General features: G+C 41.4%; 1 protein-coding gene across 1 annotated transcript in view; it reads right to left on the minus strand.

Moving 5' to 3' along the window:
* adamtsl3 (ADAMTS-like 3) overlaps positions 1 to 24,123 on the minus strand; it is a 582,072-nt gene that overhangs the window by 148,978 nt on the left and 408,971 nt on the right. Inside the window, exons 12-15 of the mRNA XM_048563174.2 lie at positions 21,944 to 21,994; positions 8,300 to 8,504; positions 7,695 to 7,842; positions 2,762 to 2,846 (exon numbers count right to left, since the gene is read on the minus strand). Coding sequence (XP_048419131.1) covers positions 2,762 to 2,846; positions 7,695 to 7,842; positions 8,300 to 8,504; positions 21,944 to 21,994 — 489 coding nt within the window. The remainder of the gene's footprint in view (positions 1 to 2,761; positions 2,847 to 7,694; positions 7,843 to 8,299; positions 8,505 to 21,943; positions 21,995 to 24,123) is intronic.

The raw sequence follows: 24,123 nt of genomic DNA on the forward strand, positions 1-24,123 counted from the left end.
AGTCTACGTTTTGGGCCTAGACCCTTCATCAGGTCTGGGGAGGGGAAGGGAGCTGGGAAATAAATAGAGGGAGGAGGGATGGGGCTGGGGCAAGGCAGGTGGGATGGCAATAGGTGGGTGCAGGTAGGGGTAGTGGGGACTGATCAGTGGGATGAATAGGAGAAACAGATGGACAAATAGTGTCAGATCAAGGAGGCAGGGATGAGGGGGAGGGTTGGACATGGAATGAGGCCAGGGGGTGGGAAGATTTTAAAACTGGTAATTTTCATGTTTCGGCCATTGGACTCCCGAGGCGAAATATGAGGTGTTGTTCCTACATTTTGTGTGTGGCATCATTGTGGCACTGGAGGAAGCCCAGGATAGACATGTCACTGGGGGAGGGAGGGGGTGTTAAAATGGTTGGCAACTGGAAGGTGTTGTTGGTTATAGTGTACAGAGCTCAGGTGCTCTGCATATCAGTCACCAAGTCTATGTTTGGTCTCACCGATATAGGGGAGGCCACATCGGGAGCAACGGATACAGTAGATCAGGTTGGAGGATGTACAGGTGAACTCCTGTCAGATAGGAAAAGTTTGACTTGGGTCTCAGACAGAGGTGAGAGGACTTCTGTGGTTGCCCCATCAATTGTATTGAATGGTGTCAGGCCCCTGTACTAATGCCATTGATCAGGACTAAACTCAAACAGAAAATTACAGCTTGTCCATTTCTGTCTAAGTGCTTCTTTAATGGCATGATAAATCCTATTAATGTGAAACAAGCTCTTGGGCACTGTGAATAAATTTTTAGAATTGTGGGATCGCATTCCTTCAGTTCTTGGTCATTGTTAGAGATTTAACCTTAATTTAAGAAACTTGCCTTTCTTTCTTTCATCATGCCCTGTTAATCCAATCTTTCATAATACCTTTTTAATTCATCACTGAATTCATCATTTTAATGCACACTTTCCAGTTCAAACTTGGTACGATTCATTAATGGTTCTTTAATATACTGGCTAAAGAGAGAGGAGGTTTTTTTTTTGCTTTGTTTTGTGCTATTTTAGCTTTGTATTAGATTGGGCCACCTTTTAATCATGTACTCTTTTCTCTGTACCGGCCCCACTTTCATTGATAGTATGCATCACTACATTTTTCCTCTTAAATTATTGAAACCTTTGAATTAAGTTGCTGTTCTTCAAAGCAAAACTTAACTCTTCAAAAGGAACCATCCAGCACAATAGGCTGAATCCCCAACACTTTATGAGTCTCCAAATCCTTCTTTATGAAGGAAAAGTTATTTTTTCTAATCGCATTCAATTGCTCAATTAAGGAATTTTTGTTAAGGTGATTCACTACGACTAAGATGAGGATTATAAAACTCAAATTCTGACAGTAAAGCATCAGTGTTCCACAACGTAAATCTTCAAAATTGAGACAAATGGATCTGGATTAGCTCTGCTGCCTTTTAAACAGCCCACTAAAATTCTCAGTAATGTATTCTTTTCACTTCTAAGCTCAGGTCTTATTAGCATCACTCACTCTTATTCACTATGGCTTTGCTTAAATCCATCAATGACTGTTCTTAATATTTAACTTACTTTGATATATGTTGAAGGTTTGCTGGCGCATTAAGCCCATTCACTATAAGATCTCTAGATGATGGAATGGCTATGCTACTGAACTGCTCGTCATTTCTACAGTACAGACGTTACTTCCCTTGGGAGTCACAAACCGATGCACAGTTCGGTGCCAACTGCCTATAATGCTGTTGTTAGCAGACTTTTAGAAAACATTCCCATACTTAAAAAAATTAAAAGCAACAGGCCAAGATTTTCTTTTTGGATCACTGCTGGCTACATGGAAGGGACAGTGTATCAGCAGAAGTTTGCACTGTGATTGAGGTGTACAAGCATGAGAGGCCTGTAAGTGAAATTTGGAAGTGCTTATGCTGTGCCTGAGCCAAGAGACAACTATACTGGGAACAAAGTGCAACCAAATGTTCAAAGGCATGCTTTGACATTGAGGGGGATTAAAGGTTGTCAAAAAGTTTGTCATTGTACTTGGTTTCAGCTGCTCAGCTATTGAGCTATTTCTTTGCTAAGGCAGAACAAATTGTCACCCTTGCATCTGGCATTCACTTTTTTAACAGGCCTTTTTTTTCATCTCAGCCAACTGTCAAGAAAGAAGAGTATCCAGGAAGACCATCTGCACTCATGGGAGCAAGACTATCAATTGTGTCAACCTGGTTACAGAACCAGCAATGAGTCTGAACCAGGAAGCATCAAAACATCTACAAAAAGTGAAACTCAGGTCCATGTAAATTCGCAACAAGCATATTTAACACCCATCACCAAAACATAAGTTGGCAACAATCATTAACGTAAATCTTCACAAACCTTTCTCAGCAACACCAGGCTCTCCTAATTGTGTTACTGAGGCTTCAGTGTTGGTGGCTTTCCAACTGGGTCAACAGCATCAGGTTCCAACCTGGCACCCTCCATTGGGTAGCAAGTTTGGGGAAAGGGTTAATTAGGAGAGCACTGCCAGACAGACTGCAGCCTTAGGCATGTTGCCGGGAACCACACTATTTGGTAATTGCCAATAAGCACTTGGTACCAATTTCAGGGCCCGAAGCTCATCAGAAAACCCAATTTAATGCTCAATCCTCAAAGATGAGAATCTAACCGGACAAACTGCAGACTACTAAAATGTACTGCACGAGGTGGCTCACTATTAAATAAACACTGCATTAATCATAATGTGAAAATTAAAACCCATGAACTCACGTTGGCTCCTCAGATGCAGCTCTTGGTTCCTGCAGTTCCTGTGCTTGCTTAATCCAAGGTACTTTAGCTTCCACAGGAAGTTTTTCTGGAAATACCATACATATATCAAACCCACGGGTCCCCAGACACATTCAAAACAATAATTACATTGTACTATTCAATTAAGAATTCTTTCCTGCTGAGTTCATCATATTAGCTTCTGAACTGAAATCCTCAAAATATTGTACAGCATTTAAACTAAACAGATATATAATCCACGGATCTATTTCCTAGAACGACGAGGTACTATTCCCTTGGCAAATATATTGTCAGCAGAACAAGTAACCCTGAGACTTATTTCTCACCCCATTTGAGTCTCCTATTTTTCTGAGCTGTCCTCTGGGCTCTCTATTCATTGTAGCCCATTCAGATCATCTTAAAAGCAGCTCAGTAAGATGCCAGTGGCATATTTAGTAAGCCACACAAATAACACCAGAGACCTGGCAAGTGCACAGCACAGTTTTCATACTAATCCATAATACAACTTATTAAATTGCTGCCTTCAGTGTAGAATAAGGATTCTGCCTTGCTTATTAAGGAACTGCGCACATCATTTTATCACTTAATAAGGAAGGAAGAAACCAGTGGTTGGATTATTCCTCCACCCCACCACCTTCCTGCACTGATAGCGATGATTTCAGTGGGGGGTTTCTCAGACCCATGCCCAACCATGACAGATGGGTGGCTGCTGAATCTGAAATGACCTACCCACTATCTAGAAGATCATTAAAAGGCAATTGAGCTTTGTAACTGGATATTACGCTGCCCACATCATGTGGGCACATAGCAGAGACCGGGACTGTTTTTTTTTCAAAAGAAAATCTGTCAAAAAGGTGGGAATGAAGTATTTGGAGGGTGTTCTGTGGGCACTGGGGCAATCTTTCCCCAAAAGGAGTTAACTGTCACCCCATCCACCAATTGGTGCCTCTCCATCTAGCCTCTAAAACATAATGCCCTTGCTCCACTCCCCATCCCCTCCCTAGGCTTCTCGATCCCTCGGCTTCTAAAAGCCCCAGACTAATCTCTCTCCGTATTCTCTTCTTTACTGTGCTGACTACTGAGTTCTGATGGAGTGCCGCAGCTACAGTCGATGTGACTGATTGGCGTGACCTGCACACATTGAAGAGGCACCAATTCCGCTGTCTGATCATCGAGGTTGACAGCAGCATGTTACCTATGCATGGTGGCCTTTTTATAAACTGTTCTGCCTGCAAGACAGATGGATTAATATGAGTTGTAGGAAAGCTACTGGAATCTACCGTTAAGAGAGAGATGTAAAACACTTGGAGAGTTAACGGTTGATCGAAGAGAATCAGCATGGACTTCTGAACAGTAGGAAAATTCTGATTAAATAAGCTGATGCTTTAAGGAGATTACCATGAGATAGTTAGTACAATGTCTCATTATGCCAATTTAGAAAATTCTGAAAATACCCACCAAATTTGGCAGCTTCTCTGAAGATTGAAACAATAGAAACTGTTTGATGCTGATGACAGGGGAAACAATGGCCTACTGATATTATTGCTAGACTCTTAATCCAGAGATCCACGTAATGTTCTGAATCCAGATTCAAATCCCATTGGGACAGATGGTGGAATTTAAATTCTATAAAAATCTGGAATTAAGAGTCTCATGATGACCATAAATCCATTGTCAATTGGTGGAAAAACCCAGCTGGTCCACTAATGCCGTTCAGGGAAGGAAATAGAACATAGAACATAGAACAGTACAGCACAGAACAGGCCCTTCAGCCCACAATGTTGTGCCGACCATTGATCCTCATGGATGCACCCTCAAATTTCTGTGACCATATGCATGTCCAGCAGTCTCTTAAATGACCCCAATGACCTTGCTTCCACAACTGCTGCTGGCAACGCATTCCATGCTCTCACAACTCTCTGCGTAAAGAACCTGCCTCTGACATCCCCTCTATACTTTCCACCAACCAGCTTAAAACTATGACCCCTCGTGCTAGCCATTTCTGCCCTGGGAAATAGTCTCTGGCTATCGACTCTATCTATGCCTCTCATTATCTTGTATACCTCAATTAGGTCCCCTCTCCTCCTCCTTTTCTCCAATGAAAAGAGACCGAGCTCAGTCAACCTCTCTTCATAAGATAAGCCCTCCAGTCCAGGCAGCATCCTGGTAAACCTCCTCTGAACCCTCTCCAAAGCATCCACATCTTTCCTATAATAGGGCGCCCAGAACTGGACGCAGTATTCCAAGTGCGGTCTAACCAAAGTTTTATAGAGCTGCAACAAGATCTCACGACTCTTAAACTCAATCCCCCTGTTAATGAAAGCCAAAACACCATATGCTTTCTTAACAACCCTGTCCACTTGGGTGGCCATTTTAAGGGATCTATGTATCTGCACACCAAGATCCCTCTGTTCCTCCACGCTGCCAAGAATCCTATCCTTAATCCTGTACTCAGCTTTCAAATTCGACCTTCCAAAATGCATCACCTCGCATTTATCCAGGTTGAACTCCATCTGCCACCTCTCAGCCCATCTCTGCATCCTGTCAATGTCCCGCTGCAGCCTACAACAGCCCTCTACACTGTCAACGACACCTCCGACCTTTGTGTCGTCTGCAAACTTGCTGACCCATCCTTCAATTCCCTCGTCCAAGTCATTAATAAAAATTACAAACAGTAGAGGCCCAAGGACAGAGCCCTGTGGAACCCCACTCACCACTGACTTCCAGGCAGAATATTTTCCTTCTACTACCACTCGCTGTCTTCTGTTGGCCAGCCAATTCTGTATCCAAGCAGCTAAGTTCCCCTGTATCCCATTCCTCCTGACCTTCTGAATGAGCCTTCCATGGGGAACCTTATCAAATGCCTTACTGAAGTCCATATACACCACATCCACAGCTTGACCCTCATCAACCTTACTAGTCACATCCTCAAAAAACTCGATAAGGTTTGTAAGGCATGACCTACCCCTCACAAAGCCGTGTTGACTGTATTTGATCAAGCCATGCTCTTCCAGATGGTCATAAATCTTATCCCTCAGAATCCTTTCTAACACCTTGCAGACGACAGACGTGAGACTTACCGGTCTATAATTGCCGGGGATTTCCCTATTTCCTTTCTTGAAGAGAGGAATTACATTTGCCTCTCTCCAGTCCTCAGGTACGACTCCAGTGGAGAGCGAGGATGCAAAGATCTTCGCAAGTGGCGAAGCAATTGCATTTCTCGCTTCCCAAAGCAGCCGAGGACAAATCTGATCCGGGCCTGGCGACTTGTCAATCTTAATGTTTGACAAAATTTTCAGTACATCAGCTTCCTCTATCTCTATCCATTCCAGCATGCACACCTGCTCTTCAAAGGTTTCATTCACTACACAGGTCGTTTCTTTCGTAAAGACAGAAGCAAAAAACTCATTTAGGGCTTCCCCTACCTCCTCAGGCTCCACACACAAGTTCCCTATGCTATCCCTGATCGGCCCTACTCTTTCTTTGACCATTCTCTTATTCCTCACGTAAGTGTAAAATGCCTTTGTGTTTTCCCGGATTCCTTCTGCCAAGCCTTTCTCGTGCCCCCTCCTGGCTCTCCTCAGACCATTTTTGAGCTCCTTCCTTGCCTGCATGTAATCCTCTCTAGCTGAACTTGACCCTAGCTTCCTCCACCTTATGTAAGCTACCTTCTTACTTTGCACTAGAAGCTCCACCGCTCTCGTCATCCAAGGTTCCTTTATCTTACCCCGTCTTGCCTGTCTCAGAGGGACATATTTACTCATCACTCCCAACAACTGTTCCTTAAACCATCTCCACATGTCTATAGTTCCCTTACCATGGAACAACTGCTCCCAGTCCATGCTTCCTAACTCGTGTCTAATCGCATCATAGTTTCCTCTTCCCCAATTAAATATCCTCCCATTCTGCCTAATCCTCTCCTTCTCCATAGCTATGTAGAATGAGAGAGTGTTATGGTCACTATCACCAAAATGCTCTCCCACCACAAGATCTGATACCTGCCCCGGCTCGTTTCCGAGCACCAAGTCTAGAATGGCCTCTCCCCTCGTCGGCCTGTCAACGTACTGCGTTAGGAAACCCTCCTGAACACACCTTACAAAAACAGCTCCATTCAAATCTTCTGCTCGAAGGAGGTTCCAATCAATATTAGGAAAGTTAAAGTCACCCATTACAACAACCCTACTGCGTCCACACTTTTCCAAAATCTGTCGACCTATGCTTTCTACAATCTCCCTGCTGCTATTGGGGGGCCATGGAATTTTGCCTGGTTTGGCCTGCAAGTGACTCCAGATCCACTGCAATGTAGTTGACTCTTAACTGCCCCCAGGCAATTAGAAATGGGCAATAAATGTAGGCTTAGCCAGCGATGTCCCCATCACGTGAATGAACAAGAAAAATAACTTTGTCAGAAATCAAACTGTGACCAGAATGGAACAGTATGATTCCCATCTTGCCAATGCTGAGTTAGCATGAACCGACAAGTCAGTGGCTGCACAGGACAGGGAAAGTATGATGATAAAGATGTGTGATGGAAGCTAACACTATATGTGGAGATCATGTTGCATAGGGACACCATGTGGATAATATCTCTGACAGCAACTCATGAATGAGCCGGGAGCTGAGGCACTGAAAACAGCAACAGGAGGAGAAGCAGACAGACTATAAAAGGTGCAGCATGTTTCAGAAATCACGGCATGGATAATGCTGAACATAGATGATTAAAGCAAACTCCAAATTCCAAATGTCTTAATAAACAAAACTATTAAATGCCTTATTGGACCTTTAGAATTTAATTGTGCGGAAGTCTGCTCTGCTTCATGACTCCCAACAATAGAAGATTATTCATCTCATTTAGCAGATGAAGGAACAAGGTTGGCACACAGGCAGAAATGAAGGTACATTGTTGCAAAATCACCTTTTGTTTTATAACATGGAATTGGCACTGAGCACTCCTCCTTTATGTGAGGTTTGAGCTGTGAGCTACATCCGCCGGTGTGTTGCCCTCTGTAGTCTATACACAGCACAACCCTGTACCGCAGGCCTCGTCCACACGTGACAGTGCACTGTGAGTAAACAGAGATTCTTATCTATTTTCTGTTCAAAAAGAGCATTTATTAGCTATTAAAATGACCCAATTAATAGTAATCTTATACATCTTCATTTTCACTCCAGGAAGTCAGTATAATACTAGCTTATTAAACATATAATAATCAACAGTGAAACAAGTTTCCACATCCTATATTTCATAATATTTATATCAACAGTGAACTTTATTAGTTGTCCATTTCTTAAAGTTATCAAAATATTCTATGAAAATGATAGTATTAGTTTTCATCAGTCAAAGTATTTCACTATCGGAGAGCTGTACGATCAGCAGAAAACCAAGTGAGATATCAGTGACAAACACATGAATGTGCAGCTGAGCTGTTAACTGGCTTAACTATACAGGGTAACCAACGAACCAACAAAACTATAGGGAGAAAAGATTGTTTTTTTAAGAAAAGAGAAAGTATGTCTCACTGGTGACCATTCCATGGCAATCCACTTCGGGCAGTCGAAAAGGTTGCAGTTCTGGATCACTGCTGGTTTAAATGCATACATGCACTTCCACTCCTCCACTGGAATAATTTCCCCATACATGTTCTCTTCGACACATGGTACACTTCGAGTCTGTATTCCACCTCCACAGAACACTGAACATGCAGTCCAAGGGTTGCTTTCCCAACTGTCAGAATAAAACACAGTGAGATAAATCATTGGAATAAATCTGCACACATTAAAAGATCTTTCCTGGTGTTGCTCATCGGGGGTGGAAACGTGGAGCTCATTTTCCGACCATCACTGTAGACTGGGGAGAATCTGAATGCAGTGGCTCAACAATTATATTTCTAAAGCAGATTGTCTCAGGGTCCACATCATGTAAGTAATGCAAGGCATGAAATATTTACTGTTCCTTAAATATATGAGTGTCTTAGTGAAAATACTGGCAAAGCCGCCAAAGATTGTTTCAAAGGTAGTAGGAACTGCAGATGCTGGAAAATCTGAGATAACAAGGTGTAGAGCTGGGTGAACACAGCAGGCCAATCAAAGATAAAAAGTCGCTTTGTTTCTTCAAAGCTCCTTCAAAGATCCTGTTTCTAAAAAGCATTTTGCCCAATGACTATGACACTGACATCTATTTCTTATCTCGAGCAGCCATTCCCTGTCTCTCAGCCTGTCCAGTGAAATTCTACCTTTCTACCTCTTGCTTCTTTCACAAATACACAAACTTTTACAGGATTGACCACCTCACCTTAAAAAAGATGACTGAACTGCAAAGTGATGAACATTCCACAAGCAATGATCAATGCAAGTTAAAATGATCCTAACAGAACTATTCATGGAGATAAACCTCAACCTAGTTTATTTCAAAATGCTATAAAACAATACTTATTTTGTTGCATCTTTATTGGGAAGCACCTTCACCCCCGCTTACGTAGTGACTCTTCATGCTTCGGGACAACCCAAACTGCAAACAATGAATTACATTTGAAGTGTAGTTGTTGTAACCTTGCTGAATATAAGAGCCAATGTGCTAAAAGCAAAATTGAAAAAATGTAAATCCATTTCATTTCTGTAGTGGACTGAAATGAGAAAAGAACTAAGGACTACAAGAATTACATTGGTTTGAGAGCAAGCAATTTGATACTACAAAAACTGTTAGCACAGCTGTGAATTACAGCTGTGGTTGCAGATGAACTGGAGTCAAATGGTGTACAGATGGGGCTTTGGTTGTCAACAAACAGCAGATTGTCATTGCTAATTGCTCACTAGCACACAAACCAAAGGTCTTCTGCCTACCAACAATTATGTGATTCATTCTCAGGTACTAGAATAGTTTGGGGTCGTGAGCAAGATACAGAGAAACCTTCAGATATGATCAGTTTAGGAGCTCACATTCTCTGTTCTCTGTAGTAAGCCACTGTGAGCCTGAAGAAATTCCATTTATCTTTCATTTAGCCATCAATAGAACCTGTGACTTTTCATTAATAAGTCAGAGACCTTTAATAAGTGAACCAGATATCTCATGTCTCTTGCACACCAGTGGAAGTATTGGAGAAGGACAACTGAAAAGTAGCGTTCTGAACAGCCCAAGAATCATAAGAATGATCTCAACAGATTGTATGAACAAACAGCCACTGAACTGCTGACCCAGTCTTCATTCAGATCATAGTCAGTGTGTGTGTGTGTGTGTGTGTGTGTGTGTGTGTGTGTGTGTGTGTGTGTGTGTGTGTGTGTGTGTGTGTGTGTGTGTATATATATGTGTGTGTGTGTATATATGTATAAAAAGAAGACTTTATGACGGGATTAGAGTTTTGATTGTAGCATTACATAGCAATTGTTCAAAAGTGTTCATCAGTAGCTACAGACTAATTACTTAAAATAAAAAATAATAAGTATAGAAACCTGCCTCTTGCTTTGTCAACCTGGGTCGAGATGACAGGGAATTGGAACACTTCTGTTTTTTTAACCCATGTGATGACTCTGGAAATAGCAAGATTTCCAGTGGGCTACCCTAACGAGTGCAACACAACTGCCAAGTGGTTGAATCACAATGCATCTTGTCAATAATTGGTGAACAAATTTTACAAGGGGAAGAGCCCAAATCTCGTATTCTCTAGATCATTGCAGCCTGGCTGCATATCTGGACATTACAGAAGTTCCAACACTCATGGGATTTTCCCTGAAAATTTGAACTTCTGATGGGAAATTCAGCTCCTTCTCCGGATCTTCCTTAAAAGGCTGAGACTTGGAATTAGATTCTGTGACATGGGACATTTCTGATGCCCTTTCCTGAATGTTTCGAGGAAATGTTGCACAGAAAAATCTTAATGTAATCCCTGTGAAACTACACAGTTGATGACTCCTGTCAATCCTGCAATTTTGCCCACTTACCTTCCCAGTTTACACATTCATTGATTCACTAACATTCATGATAGACATTTAAACAAAAACTAGTGCTGTAAAAAGGGGTGTATCTTCTACAATGAACCTCTTTACAGGCCTCTGAATGGATTCCAGTGCTGAGAGTGCTCTTCAGGACCTTGCATTAAAAATTGGACCTTTTTCAATGTATCCAGGTAAGAAGGCAGTTTTCTGACTGATCAGCACCATATGACAAGTCTGATGCTAATTGTAGGATAGTAAAGGAAAAGTGATTGCTCAGGAAAAGTGGATAGCAAATTCCTGGCAAACAGCAGGAATTTGAGGTGAGGCAATGGCTTTGTGGTATTATCACTGGATTGTTAATCCAGAAACCCCAGGCAATCTTCTGGGCACATGGGTTCAAATCCCACCATAGCAGATGGTGGAATTTGAATTCAATAAAAATCTGGAAATAAGAGTCTAATGAAGACTGTGAATTGAAAAAAAACCATTTGGCTCACTAATGTCCTTTCGGGAAGGAAAGTGTCATCCTTACCTGGCCTGGCCTACATGTGACTCCAGACCCAAAACAACGTGGGGTTGACTCTTAACTACCCTCTGGGCAATTAGGGATGAGCAATAAATGCCGACACTTGGCCAATGATGCACTCATCCTGTAAATTAATAAACAAAAACTCCACATGGAGAAATATCTATGTTGCCATGGGGAAAGAAACTTAAACTGAAATGCATTAAGTAGTTTTATCAATTTTTCACAAAAACTCATGAAATGGAAGAAAGATTGCTGCAAAGATGTAGGTGACAAAGAGGACAAAACCCACTGTTGTGGAAAGGCATGGAAAACGGTTTAAGTTAAAGGCCAATGCTTTTAGGTCTTCAGTTTCTGTTCAAAAGAAAAGAAACAGATTAGATGCAGCTGCTCAAAAGACTTACAGAACTGGAAACTGGTGAGAGTCCTTACAGGTGACAATCAGGTCTGGAAAAATCAAACTTAATGGAACTACTGCTGAAAGACACTGGAAAGTTAACCTAGTATCAGAGATAATGGGAACTGCAGATGCTGGAGATTCCAAGACAACAAAATGTGAGGCTGGATGAACACAGCAGGCCACAGCTCCTGAGATGCTGCTTGGCCTGCTGTGTTCATCCAGCCTCACATTTTGTTGTCTTGGAAAGTTAACCTAGCAAGGTGGATAGAGGTGAACTTTTAATGGAGAGCTGTGAGAGACTCTGGGATTGGCCCTTTCAAGTTAACTATCTGCCAGAAGTGTGGCGTACAGCATAAGCTGTGTTTCAGTTGTGTTTGCTAGCCAATCCGCACCTTGTTTAACTTGATATAATCAAGTAGCCTGTTAATTGACATTTGATCTATACTGATTTAGGTTGTTTGCTACAGTAAAATAAATTAAAAATTGAACCCACACCCATTAGTTTCTTTCCTTATGGCATTGAGGGGATTTCTCTCTTTTAAAATGTTATCTGTCTTTAACTGGATCATTATGAAGATGGGATGGCCCAGGAGTACTATCACTGGACTGTTAATTCAGAGACCCACATAACATTCTGGAGGCCCGGGTTCGAATCCTGCCATGACAGATGGTGGAATTGAATTCCACAAATACCTGGAATTATGAATCTAATGATAACCAGGAATCTATTGTTGATTGACAGGAAAAATATCACGTTCAATAATGCCTTTTAGGGAAGGAAACTGCCATCCTTACCTGGTCCGGCCTACATGTGACGACATAGCAATATGGTTGACTCTTTACTGCCCTTTAGGCAATTAGGGATGGGCAATAAATGCTGCCTAGCCAGTGACACCCTCATTCCATGAACGAATAAAGAAAAGAAAATCATGGATGTCCATGTACATCAATCAATGAAAGTAGGCAGGCAGGTGCATAAGCTATTAGGAAAACCATGTGGTATACTGACCTTCGTTACAACAGGGTTGGAGATCAGAAGTTGCAATGTGTTGCTATAATGGTACAGGGCCTTGTAGAGACCACACCTTGAGTACTGTATTTAGTGTTGGTTTCCTCATCTGTGCTTTCCATAGAGGGAGGTTCACTAGGCTGATACCAGGGAAGGAAGGACTATCCTAAGAGATTGGTTCAACTGGACCTGTATTCACCAAAATTTAGAAGGACAAGAGGGGATATGGTGGAAAAGTATAGAGCTCTAACAGGGTCAGACAAACTTGATGCAGACAGGATGTTTTCCCTGGCTGGGGAGTCTAGAACCAGGGAACTGACCCACAGGATATGGTGTCAACCAATGAGATTTCAGATGAAGGCAAACCTCTTCATTCAAAGCGTAGTGAAACTGTGGATTTCAAGTCAATGAATATATGTTTTTTTTATTTTAAAGGCATCACAGGGCATAGGAAGAAAGCCGGAATATGGCATAAAAGGAAGGAACTGCCATGATCATATTGAATACTGGAGAGGAACAATGGGCATAATCCTATGTCTATAACAATCTCTAACATAAAAGCAGAGCACAGAAAATGCTCGACATTTGAGATATAATCTATGAAAGTTGTAAATAGGTGTAAAAAGATTCTGGTTAGTGGCATCTGTGGGGAGGGAGACAGAGTTGACCTGAGATCCAAAGTTTTGTTTCATTATTTGCATGCAGATCCCTTCCAATCACCATCAGATCAAATGCTTGATGCAGAACTATAAAACAAGGTGCAACTACCATGAAATACAACTATTTAGTTTCAAATGATATCTACTCGTGAAACACAAAATAAAGCCAGCAAAGATCATTTGATTATGAGGGTGAATATTGGGTAAAGTAGCAGGATAAATAGATAGCAGATCAGTTGCGTTCACAGCCATATGGTCTGAGTTTCAGCTACAGGACTGCTGCCATTTGAATGTGTCTGCCACTGTGGGGAATGTTTCTGGTTAATTTTCTGTTTGGACACTATTTGGGATGCCAAGGAACATCTGGAAACATAACTTTACAGTCAGGGAAAACTAACATAATCATATCCTTCTGTAAGCCAATCTTAGTGATACTGATGTGTCCACAGCTTATAGAATCCATGTTCCAGATTGTCTTGTCCTGTTTACTGCCTGGCTTTGCCTGTTAACAAATAACCTTCTTCAAGTAGAGAATTTAAAGCCAAAAACTTCTTGTAAACAAAAGCTGTTATTATTTCACGTAAAATTGTAGACTATAATTCTGCTGTATGTTCTGGCTGCAGAAACTTCCTGACCAAGATCGATTATCTGGTTGATAATTATACTGCTGTTTACAGGCCTCACTATGCACAAATTGGTTGCTATGTTTTCTACATTATAAACAATGTGTACACTTCAAGTAAGTACTTCATTAGCGGTAAAGCATTTAGGAATGCCCCTAGGTCATAAATGCATGCTTTCCTTTCCCTTCCTGAGCAGGATTAGAGCATACCTTGTTTACAAATGAACAGGGACCACACAAGTAATGAAAACTATAAATATCTGCACAAATCTGAAGCAAATTCTTCTCCACAAAATAAGCAGTTTAACACCTCAATTTTAATGGTTGAGGAAAAAATGTGATTCAAATAATTATGCAATCAGCATTATAAAATTGCACAAGGTAATTTCCAGACAATGCTCTTTATTAAATAGGCTTGTTTCACGTTACTAATTCATTCCTACTTTGAGTTCAGTGCATTGGGGCCCATTAACTTGCAAAAATGTTTAAACGACATTGTACAATTATTTCCTTTGTACATGGGTTCACTTGCTTAACTACATTTACTCGCACAAACTAGGAGATTGATTCCCATCGTCACATATTTTATTACAATTTGGACTTGTTACCTAACCAGCACCAATTAAAATGCCAGATAAGTACGTGTGCAATTTTAAAAGACAAAAATCCAAAGAATGCAATGAATGATAAAATTAAACACAAATGAATGTAGATATTTCAATCATTTGAGTAGACATTTTATTTGAAAGACAATTGTTTATAGAAATGCAAATATTTGTTTTAATATATTTTGGTCTCAGTTACATTGATCTATTTTGAACAGGATTGGAGGAGTACTGAAACACCCTTGGCATTAGTTTCAGGGAAACACAGCAAATAATGCAAATGAAAATTAAGAAAATGATTTCTTCTGTTGAGGTGAATAGATAATATTGTGGTTGAGCACATAACAGGGGCTTTCAATCAGTGAAGAACAGAAAGTGCTGGAGAAATGCAGCAGGTTTAGCAGGATCTGAAGACTGAGAACTGCAAATCCAGTCTGACTTCTTTTGAGCCAAGATCTTGAAACCCAGTTCTGCAGTTGAGTCCAGGGGGAGACCTAACTGAATTGTACAAAATGATGAGAGTTCTAGAGAGAGTAGATAGGAATGCTTTGTTGCTATTGCTTGAAAGGTCCACTTATGCAATGGGTATAAATTTAAGATAAATGCTACAAGGTTTAGACAGGATTCCAGAAGAAATTCTTACACCCTAAGAATTACTTAGTTCTGGAACTCGCTGTCTTAAAGGATGGTAGAGACAAAAAAAAAGCCCCGAATAACATGTAAAATATACGTGGATATATATTTTACTACACTATAGCATACTGAACTATGTACCAACAGCAGGAATGTTTTATTGAACTGGATGGTTACTTGTTGGCTGGCACAGACATGCTGGCCTGAGTGGCCTCCTGCCTTGCTATAAATTTCTATGACTGTCTGATAAATTTTCCCTGGGTGAAATGCAGTCATTCATGAATGAATTTCTTTTTATTGCATCTAATTATCAATTTCCTTTACTTGCAAAATTTTAGTCAAAAATCAGGCAGCAGTGGTTTTCACATTAATAAGTGAAGAAATAGTTGAACTAGCAAATAAGCAAAAGTCACAGAAACATACAGCACAGAAATAGTCCTTTTTGCCCAACTTGTCCGTGCTGACCAGATATCCCAAACCGAGTCCCCTTTGCCAGCAGTTAGCCCATATGCCTCTACAGCGCCTCATGGACAATTCTTAGTACAGACCACTGTACTGAATGAGGCCTTCCACATAATTGCTCACTATATTTGCTGCTACCATCCCCTTTTAGGATAGGGACCTACATGACCTGTCTGGCATGGGTACAGGAAAACACTTGAATGTTGCTGATTCCAATTTAGCAACTAATTACAATTTATATTGATATGACAAGCATTGTACAGAGGCTATGAGGAGGACCCAGATGGTAGCTCTTAAACCTCTTGAGATGCTAAGCTGTTTTCCCACCAAGTCTGTACAACCAGGGGCAGCGTCAGAAATCATGCTTCTCTTGGCCTGGGCCCCCAACTCTCAACCTGAGCACAGGGGCATGACCACAGTCCAAGAACAGTGGGCCACTTAGAGCCCCAAATCCTGGTTATTGTGCTGTGATATAATGCCCCTATCCCAGGCCTGTGTGTGAGACCAGCATAGTGGGCAGTGCTTAAGGCACTCCTCATTATTAACCCTTTCAGATCCTTGCATCCTATAGAACTATAGAAATCCAATTTTAACATAAATAAAATTGAGGAATGTTAAACATTAATGACTGTAAGTTATCATTTGTTTTCATGTTAATTGATCTCAAAACATTTGTCAAATAAATCCCATGGGGCTAACATCAGAAACTCCACTGATGAAAACAGGGAATGTACAAAATGTCTTTACCAGCTGCAGCAAATGAAAAGCAAGAAGGACTGAAAGCCATCTGAGCCCTGGAGCAGCTCATTAGCAATCTTATTCACTTTACACGTACTCAAGATAGACCACAACAAAACATTTAATGGAAATAAATGCAAATAATTAAATTCGATATTGGTAAATTTGTACAATAACTGCAGCAGTGAAGCCAGCGGAATGAAGAATGTTCTCAGAAAGTCAAACAACTGAGAAACAAATGAAAAAGAAAACCATTAGCAGCAATTGAAAGGATTTGAACCTGATTTCCTGCTCGCCACTTTTGCAACAAGCCTGTCAGTGCTTAGTCAGTGGTAAAGCAGTCAGAAAGCAAACTGCCATGTTAGTTCAGACCACTAATGAAATTCTAAACAGAAAGTAGTACAAACAAAAACAGTATTAAATTGACTCTTTTCTTCTTCATTAATTGATGAGCATCACCGGCTAGTGTAGTACTGATTGTATATCCCTCATTTGATTTGCTTTATTATTGTCATATGTATCTAGGTACAGTATAAAGTTTTGTCTTGCACACAGTACGGGCAGATCACATCATATAAAGTACATTAGGGTAATAGAACAGAGCAAAGAATGTAATGTTATGGCCATGAAGAAGATGTACAGAGACCAAAATCAACATTAAATTTAAAAGTTTAGAAGTACGTTCAGAAGTCTGATAACAGCATGGAAGAAGCTGTTGTTGAATCTATTCATATGTGTATCCAAACTTTTATATCTTGCACCCGACGTCAGAGGATAGAAGTGAGTATAATGGGATGGGAAGGATCTTTGATCCTGTTAGTTGCCTTCCTGAGGCAGCAGGAAGTATAGATGGAGTTAATGGATAAAAGGCTGGTTTACATGATGGACTGGGTCGTGTTCACAACTCTTTGGAGTGGACTGGGCTCATTGCCTGAGTGAAGGTGATGGTGGGCCATCTTCTTGAATTACTGCACTTTACGATGCAGGGACACCCACAATGTTGCCAGGAAAATAAATATAGCAAAGTTACATTTCAAAGTTATCCTGCCATACCTTGAATAGCAATTGCCAATTCTACATCACAACAAGATGAATGCAGTCTTTGGCTGCCATATATGAGAAGGAAAAGTAATGAATATCTTGCATTTAAATAACAGCTTTCACAACCTTAGGACATCCCAAAATCTGTTACAGCCAGTAAGGTGCTTTTGAAATGTAATCACTATTGTACTGCAGGAAATACAGCCAAACATATACCAAATACTGAGATCCAGTAAACCTGGTGATGGCCCATTTTCTGGCATTCATTTGTAAACAATCGACTAATTATTCCAACATATTATTTCAAGTTAGTGGAGGAATAGTTTGGTACAATTGTTGAAGAATTCAGAAAACAAATTAATCGCAGTGATCTGTTACAGGAGCTTCTCAATTCCAAATTTAATTGGTTAATGGCTAGTGCATTGATGTTCAATTTAGCCTGAAGACCATGCGTTTCTGTCATTTAGCTGAACCACTTTTCTCAAATATTTGACTCTCAACAGCACCTTGAATAATCTGCTTTGTAGGGTCTTTGCCTTCACCTTCCCTGACACAGACTGGAGAGTTGGGTGGAGAAATGGCAGATAGAGTTCAATCCAGGCAAATGCAAGGTGGCATATTTTGGAAGATCCAATTCAAGAGCGAACTATACGGTAAACGGAAAAGTCCTGCGGAAAATTGATGAACAGAGAGATCTGGGTGTTCAGGTCCATTGTTCCCTGAAAGTAGCAACACAGGTCGATAGACTGGTCAAGAAGGCATTCGGCATGCTTTCATTCATCGGACGGGGTATTGAGTGCAAGAGTTGGCAGGTCACGTCACAGTTGTATAGGACTTTGATTTGGCCACATTTGGAATACTGCATACAGTTCTGGTTGCCACATTAACAGAAGGATGTGGATGCTTTGGAGAGGGTGCAGAGGAGGTTCACCAGAATGTTGCTTGGTATGGAAGGCACTAGCTATGAACAGAGGTTGAGTAGATTAGGATTATTTACATTAGAAAGATAGAGGTTGAGGGGGGACCTGATTGAGGTCTACAAAATCATGAGAGGTATAGACAGGGTGGATAGCAAGAAGCTTTTTCCCAGAGAGGGAGACTCAAATACTAGGGGTCATGATTTCTAGGTGAGAGGGGAGAAGTTTAAGGGAGATAGGCATGGAGAGTTCTTTGCGCAGAGGGTGGTGGGTCCCTGGAACACTTTGCCAGTGGAGGTGGTAGAGGCGCGCACGATAGCGTCATTTAAGATGTATCTAGACAGAGACATGAATGGGCAGGGAGCAGAGGGATACAGCTCCTTGGAAAATGGGCGAAAGGTTTAGATAGAGGATCTGGGTTGACACAGGCTTGGAGGGCCGAAGGGCCTGTTTCTGTGCTGTAGTTTTCTTTGTTCTTTGCTGTACTTGTCAATGCCATGATATCTAGGAAAGCTGGACATTAAGCACACAGACATCACAGAATTCCTACAGTGTGGAAACAGGCCATTCAGCCCAACAAGTCCACACAGCCCCTCTGAAGAGCATCCCACCCAGACCCATTCCCCTACTCCTGCATTTCCCATGGCTAACCTACTAACCTAAACATCCCTGGATACTATGGGCAATTTTAGCATGGCCAATTCACCTACACTGCACATCTTGGACAGTGGGAGGAAACCGGAGCACCTGGTGATAAACCATGCAGACTTGGAGAGAATGTGCAAACTCTACACAAACTGTTGCCCAAGGGTGGAATCAAACACGAGTCCCTGGCTCTGTGAGGCAGCAGTGCTATCCACTGACACATTCACAAATTGTGTGTGTGTATTGGAAATAAGGCCCAGAAATAAGCTATTTAGCCCAACCAGTCCATGCCGCTGTTTATGCTCCATCCAAGCCTCTTCCATCTGTCCTCATATAAATCTTCCAACTTTTACCACTAATTGCCTCCGCCATATAAGCTTATTCAGTTTCCCTTTAAAAGCATCTATCCCATTCACATGAACCACACTCTCTCTGGTATTGAGTGTGACATTCTCAGCTCTTTTTGTGTACGGAAGTTTCTTCTGAACTCCCAACTGGATTTTTTGGCTGCCATCTTATGTGAGCCAAGATTTCTATCTTAACATTAGATGGCCTAAATTGGAATTTCTGGGTTTGATCACCAAATTGCACAGAATCTTCTTTACAAACAGTGATGTTAATTAAGCTTTTAGTATTGCTGATCAGAGCACTATCTAAGCATTCACTCAGAGAAACATATGGTCTGATTATAGGTCATGCAATGACAGACCAAATCTGGAAAAAACAATTTCTTCACTTGTATGCAATTGGAAATAATTGGAGGGTAAAATCTCACATCAATCCTTAAAGCAATTCAATCCTTATGATACAACTAAGAATATTGCCAAACTATGAAAATGTAGAACACAAACACCGCACTTCCAAATCCACAATTTTCTGCTCAATATTTTAGCTAATGAAACTAGACTTCAATCAAATGAATATAAACCACAACACCTACTATACAGCCAACTGCCTAGCACACCATTCAGCAAACATTCCTAATTAATTGTTCGAATCCTTCAGGAATTAATGTCAAGGAATTAGTGTCATTGGCGTAATAACCACAAACATTCCAGGGCTAGAACATTTCTTGAAGCTGCTCCATCTCCGAAGATTGCCAAAGCTCCCAGCTTATATGTTCAAATAAGTTTCTGCTGCACACAGTCAAGGAGAGGTTGATCACCAATGGGAAATCCCACAGGATCAAGCACCAGTCATGTACTTAAATGCTGTCTGGCAAAAAGCTGCTTGGTCTATCAGTGCCACACTGCTGAAGCCTCATTCTACTTGAAGCTGCCAGCCAACGGGGGCTGGAGAGCATCATAGGATGCTGAGTTTGCACAGCCCCAAAGGGCTGTACCAGTAGGGTTTTTTTGGTGGAGATCATGGAATAGAGCTGCAGAAAATTGGGGGTTGGCAGTTCAATGGCAAGGGGGCAGGGATTTGGTGTTTTCAGCAGCCATCCCCCATCTCCAATTATCCTTAAACCCAAAAGTAGGTGCCCGGACTTATGCCCTCCCTACCTCCCCACTTATACTCTCCTCTCCACCTATCTTCTCCTCCATCCATCTTCAGTCCACCTCCCCCTCTCTCCCTATTTATTTCAGAATCCTCTCCCCATCCCCCTTTTCTGAAGAAGGGTCTAGGCCTGAAACGTCAGCTTTTGTGCTCCTGAGATGCTGCTTGGCCTGCTGTGTTCATCCAGCCCCAAACTTTGTTATCTTGGATTCTGCAGCATCTGCAGTTCCCATGAGCCCTAACTGTACCACTTTTTCCTGACTACGAACAGTTCCAACAAAGACTTGAAACGTTAACTCCCCACAGATGATGCCAAGTCCTGCTGAGTTTTGCCATCAATTTCTGTTTTTGTTTCAGATTTCCAGCATCCACAGTTCTTGATTTTCAGGGTTTGAGCGAAGGTTTGTAGCTCAGGTGCTGGTTGTAGATGTTAGTGTTTGTGGAGCTGGGAGGTTTGATAGCAGACATTTTGTCCCCTTACTCGGTGACATCCTCAGTGCTGTGGAGCCTCCTGTAAAGCACTGTTGTCTTGTGCCAGTTCGAATTTATATGGTTCGGTTTTTGCTGCTTCCGGTAGGTGCCGGTTTCAGCTGTGCATTGTAATGGTCGGTATATTGGGTCTAATTCACCGGTTTTGTTGATGAAGTCCGTGGATGAATGCCAAGCCTCCAAGAATTCCCTTGCTGTGTCTGTTTGGCTTGTCCTATGATAGCTGTGTTGTCCCATTTGAAAGTGTGGTTTTTCTCATCTGTGTATATTGAAACCAAGGACATCTGGTTGTGTCGTTTAGTTGTGGGACAATGCACAACCAGAACCAGCATCTACTGGAAGCAGCAAAAACCAGACCATATAAAATCACAGCGGCACAAGACAACAGCGCTTCACAGGAGGCTCCATAGCACCGAGGATGTCACCGAGTAAGGGGACAGAACATCTGCTATCAAGCCTCCCAGCACGGCAATCACAGCAACATCTACAGTTCTTGGTTTTATTTTATTGTTTTACTTTATTTTAGTTTCAATGGGGACCTTGGATCAAATCTCACTACATCAGATGTGCTGAACTGAAATAAAAGTCTAATGGTGACTAAGAAACCACGGCTAACTGTTGTAAAGGCCCACCTGGGTCACAAATGTCCCTTTCGGAAAAGACATCTCACATTCTTACCTGCTTTGTTCCACACATGACCCCAGACCTATAGGAATGTGACTGACTCTTAACTACCCTCTGGGCAATTAGGGATGGAGAATAAATGTTGACCCAGCCAATATTACCCAATTCCAATGAACTTTTTAAAAAATGAATTGTATTGAATAAATGTGCCAATAAATTCAGAAACAGAACACATATCTTCAAAATATGTCCTGATGATAATTTAGAATTAAATAGTTTAGAATTCTGATAAGAATTTACGGTGCTTAGTAGATTGTAATTCAATATTTACATTAACTTAGTGCACGAATAGAAGTTGTACATACCGAGGAAGTGGCTGAAAATGATCATAAATTGCAAGTTGCTTGAAGCCATCACTGCAGGAGAGACAGCATTAGTATTGTTAAAATAAATAGTGATCCTAATATCATTGCATATACTTTAAAAGTTGTAACAATAAAACTGCGTAAGTCATAAACAAAAAAAGACTTGGCATATAGCACCTGCAATGTACGCTGCACCTGGCAGGATCAAATTGCGCTGCAGCTCCGCAAGTTATATCGTAAAAGTAGAACAAGCCACACTGATACACAGAGACAAATGTTTGCAGCATTTTAATATCGGACACTGAGATGCACTTGTATTATATGTTACATAATTATCAATTGATATGGTAATTATATTGTGTACGGTTGTTTTGGTTTTAATTAATCCATCCTGAAAAATCCTGGCGGTCACCCCCATTAAACCATCCCATTGCTTCATATGTGATTGCAGGAATTTCACTTCCACCACACTGTCTGTCAACTTAGTCCAACTGTTGGTCCTATTTCTGTGAAGAAGGTAATTATCTGGTTTTACCTTGTCATAGACAAGAGGAAGAGGTGAACTGAATTATATTACTTTTCTCTACAACTCTCTTTAAGTAGAAGGATTTTCTTTCATTACTCCTTTCCCTTTTGTAATAGGCTGTGTATTGCCCCCAGACCCTTAGGTTGTGAAATCCAGTATAAAAATAACCAGAAAACTTTCTGGGATTAAAAAAGAAATACAGTTCTTTCATGCGTCCAATTCTGGAAGATTGTTGCTGCAGTACATACAGAGAAGCAGACAAAGAGGAGATCAAAAGGAGGAAAGATACTATAATTCAGAATTATTTAAAAATCAAAGCTGTAGACACTAATTTATGTGATTTTTGTCCAGGTTCAGACAGTCAATATTCAGTGGATTTTTTTTCCCCATTGGAATGTGCCTGCAGGTGGGAATTGTTGACTGAAGGCAGAATTTCTATTTGTCATGGTCGAAGACACAGCAATGCGAGGTTAGTCTACTTTTTCAGAAAAAAAAAAGGTTCTTTGAGAAACCAAGCTTCATAGAGTTTGAGACTTGAAGCTGACTTAGCTCAGGAATTGAGCGAAGATTTGCAGCTCGGGTGCTGGTTGTAGATGGCATGGTGTTTGCCGAGCTGGGAGGTTTGATAGCAGGTATTTTGTCTCCTTACTAGGTGACATCTTTGGTGCTGTGGAGCCTCCTGTGAAGTGCTGTTCACAAGACAAGCGCTGAGGATGTCATCGAGGACGGGGACAAAACATCACTATCAAAGCTCCCAGCTCGGTGAACACAACATCATCTAAAGGCTTAGCTCAGTCTGGAACCTGGCTGCGATGCTGGTGAGCCTAGGAATCTAAGCAGATTCATGTTAACAGTAACTAAATCCTTGCCAGATTGAAGCAACAGTTCCGAAAATGTTTAATTAAATGTTGCATTTCAGATACCAGGTGCTGTATTCATGGTATAGGTCTCCTGGATGAATCAGCTTCAAATTAATGGAGACAGTTGATTTGATTTATTTATTGTCATGTGCATTTTGTTCGAAAATACAGTGAGAAATACAGCGCCATCTTAAAATACAGAAAAATAAACCGAAACAAAGAATATAAAGTCAGAAAAATGAAGAAATAAGAAAGTGTTGTACTTTATTGTCCTTCTCATTAAGTGTTCTACCATAGGCCTGGTACTGAGGCATGAGTCCGCTTCGCCATGCCTCCGTTGGAACGCAAGTCACACTCTTTGCACCATCTGGCCTCCAGCGAAATGCTCACTACTATGAATCCTTGCTGGACCTCATTAACGCAGACACAATAGTGCCCAAAGCCTGACTCCACTACTGCCACGAGTCTACTTCGGGCCCACCTCATTGATGTAGTCGCTGCCAATGTCAGGTCCTGTACTGGGGCCAAACTCTGCTGAACTTGGACGCTGCCAGGAACCAAAACTCACCTTCCCCGCAGCAACCGTGAGTTGGAACTGGGCCACCTCATCTATGCAGAAGCTTCCGGGAACTCAAACCTGTCTCCAACGTTACTGCTACGAGTCAGCGCTGGTCCCACTCAAGCCCACACTGGGCTCACTCGCCACTAATGCAATTACTGAGACAAGCGCTTCAACAAGACGCAAGAGAAAAAAAATACAGAAATGCAAAGGAAAGTAGGTGGAACTGAAGTCC

The sequence above is a fragment of the Stegostoma tigrinum genome, chromosome 33 (assembly GCF_030684315.1).
Source record: "Stegostoma tigrinum isolate sSteTig4 chromosome 33, sSteTig4.hap1, whole genome shotgun sequence".
Lineage (NCBI taxonomy): Eukaryota > Metazoa > Chordata > Chondrichthyes > Orectolobiformes > Stegostomatidae > Stegostoma > Stegostoma tigrinum.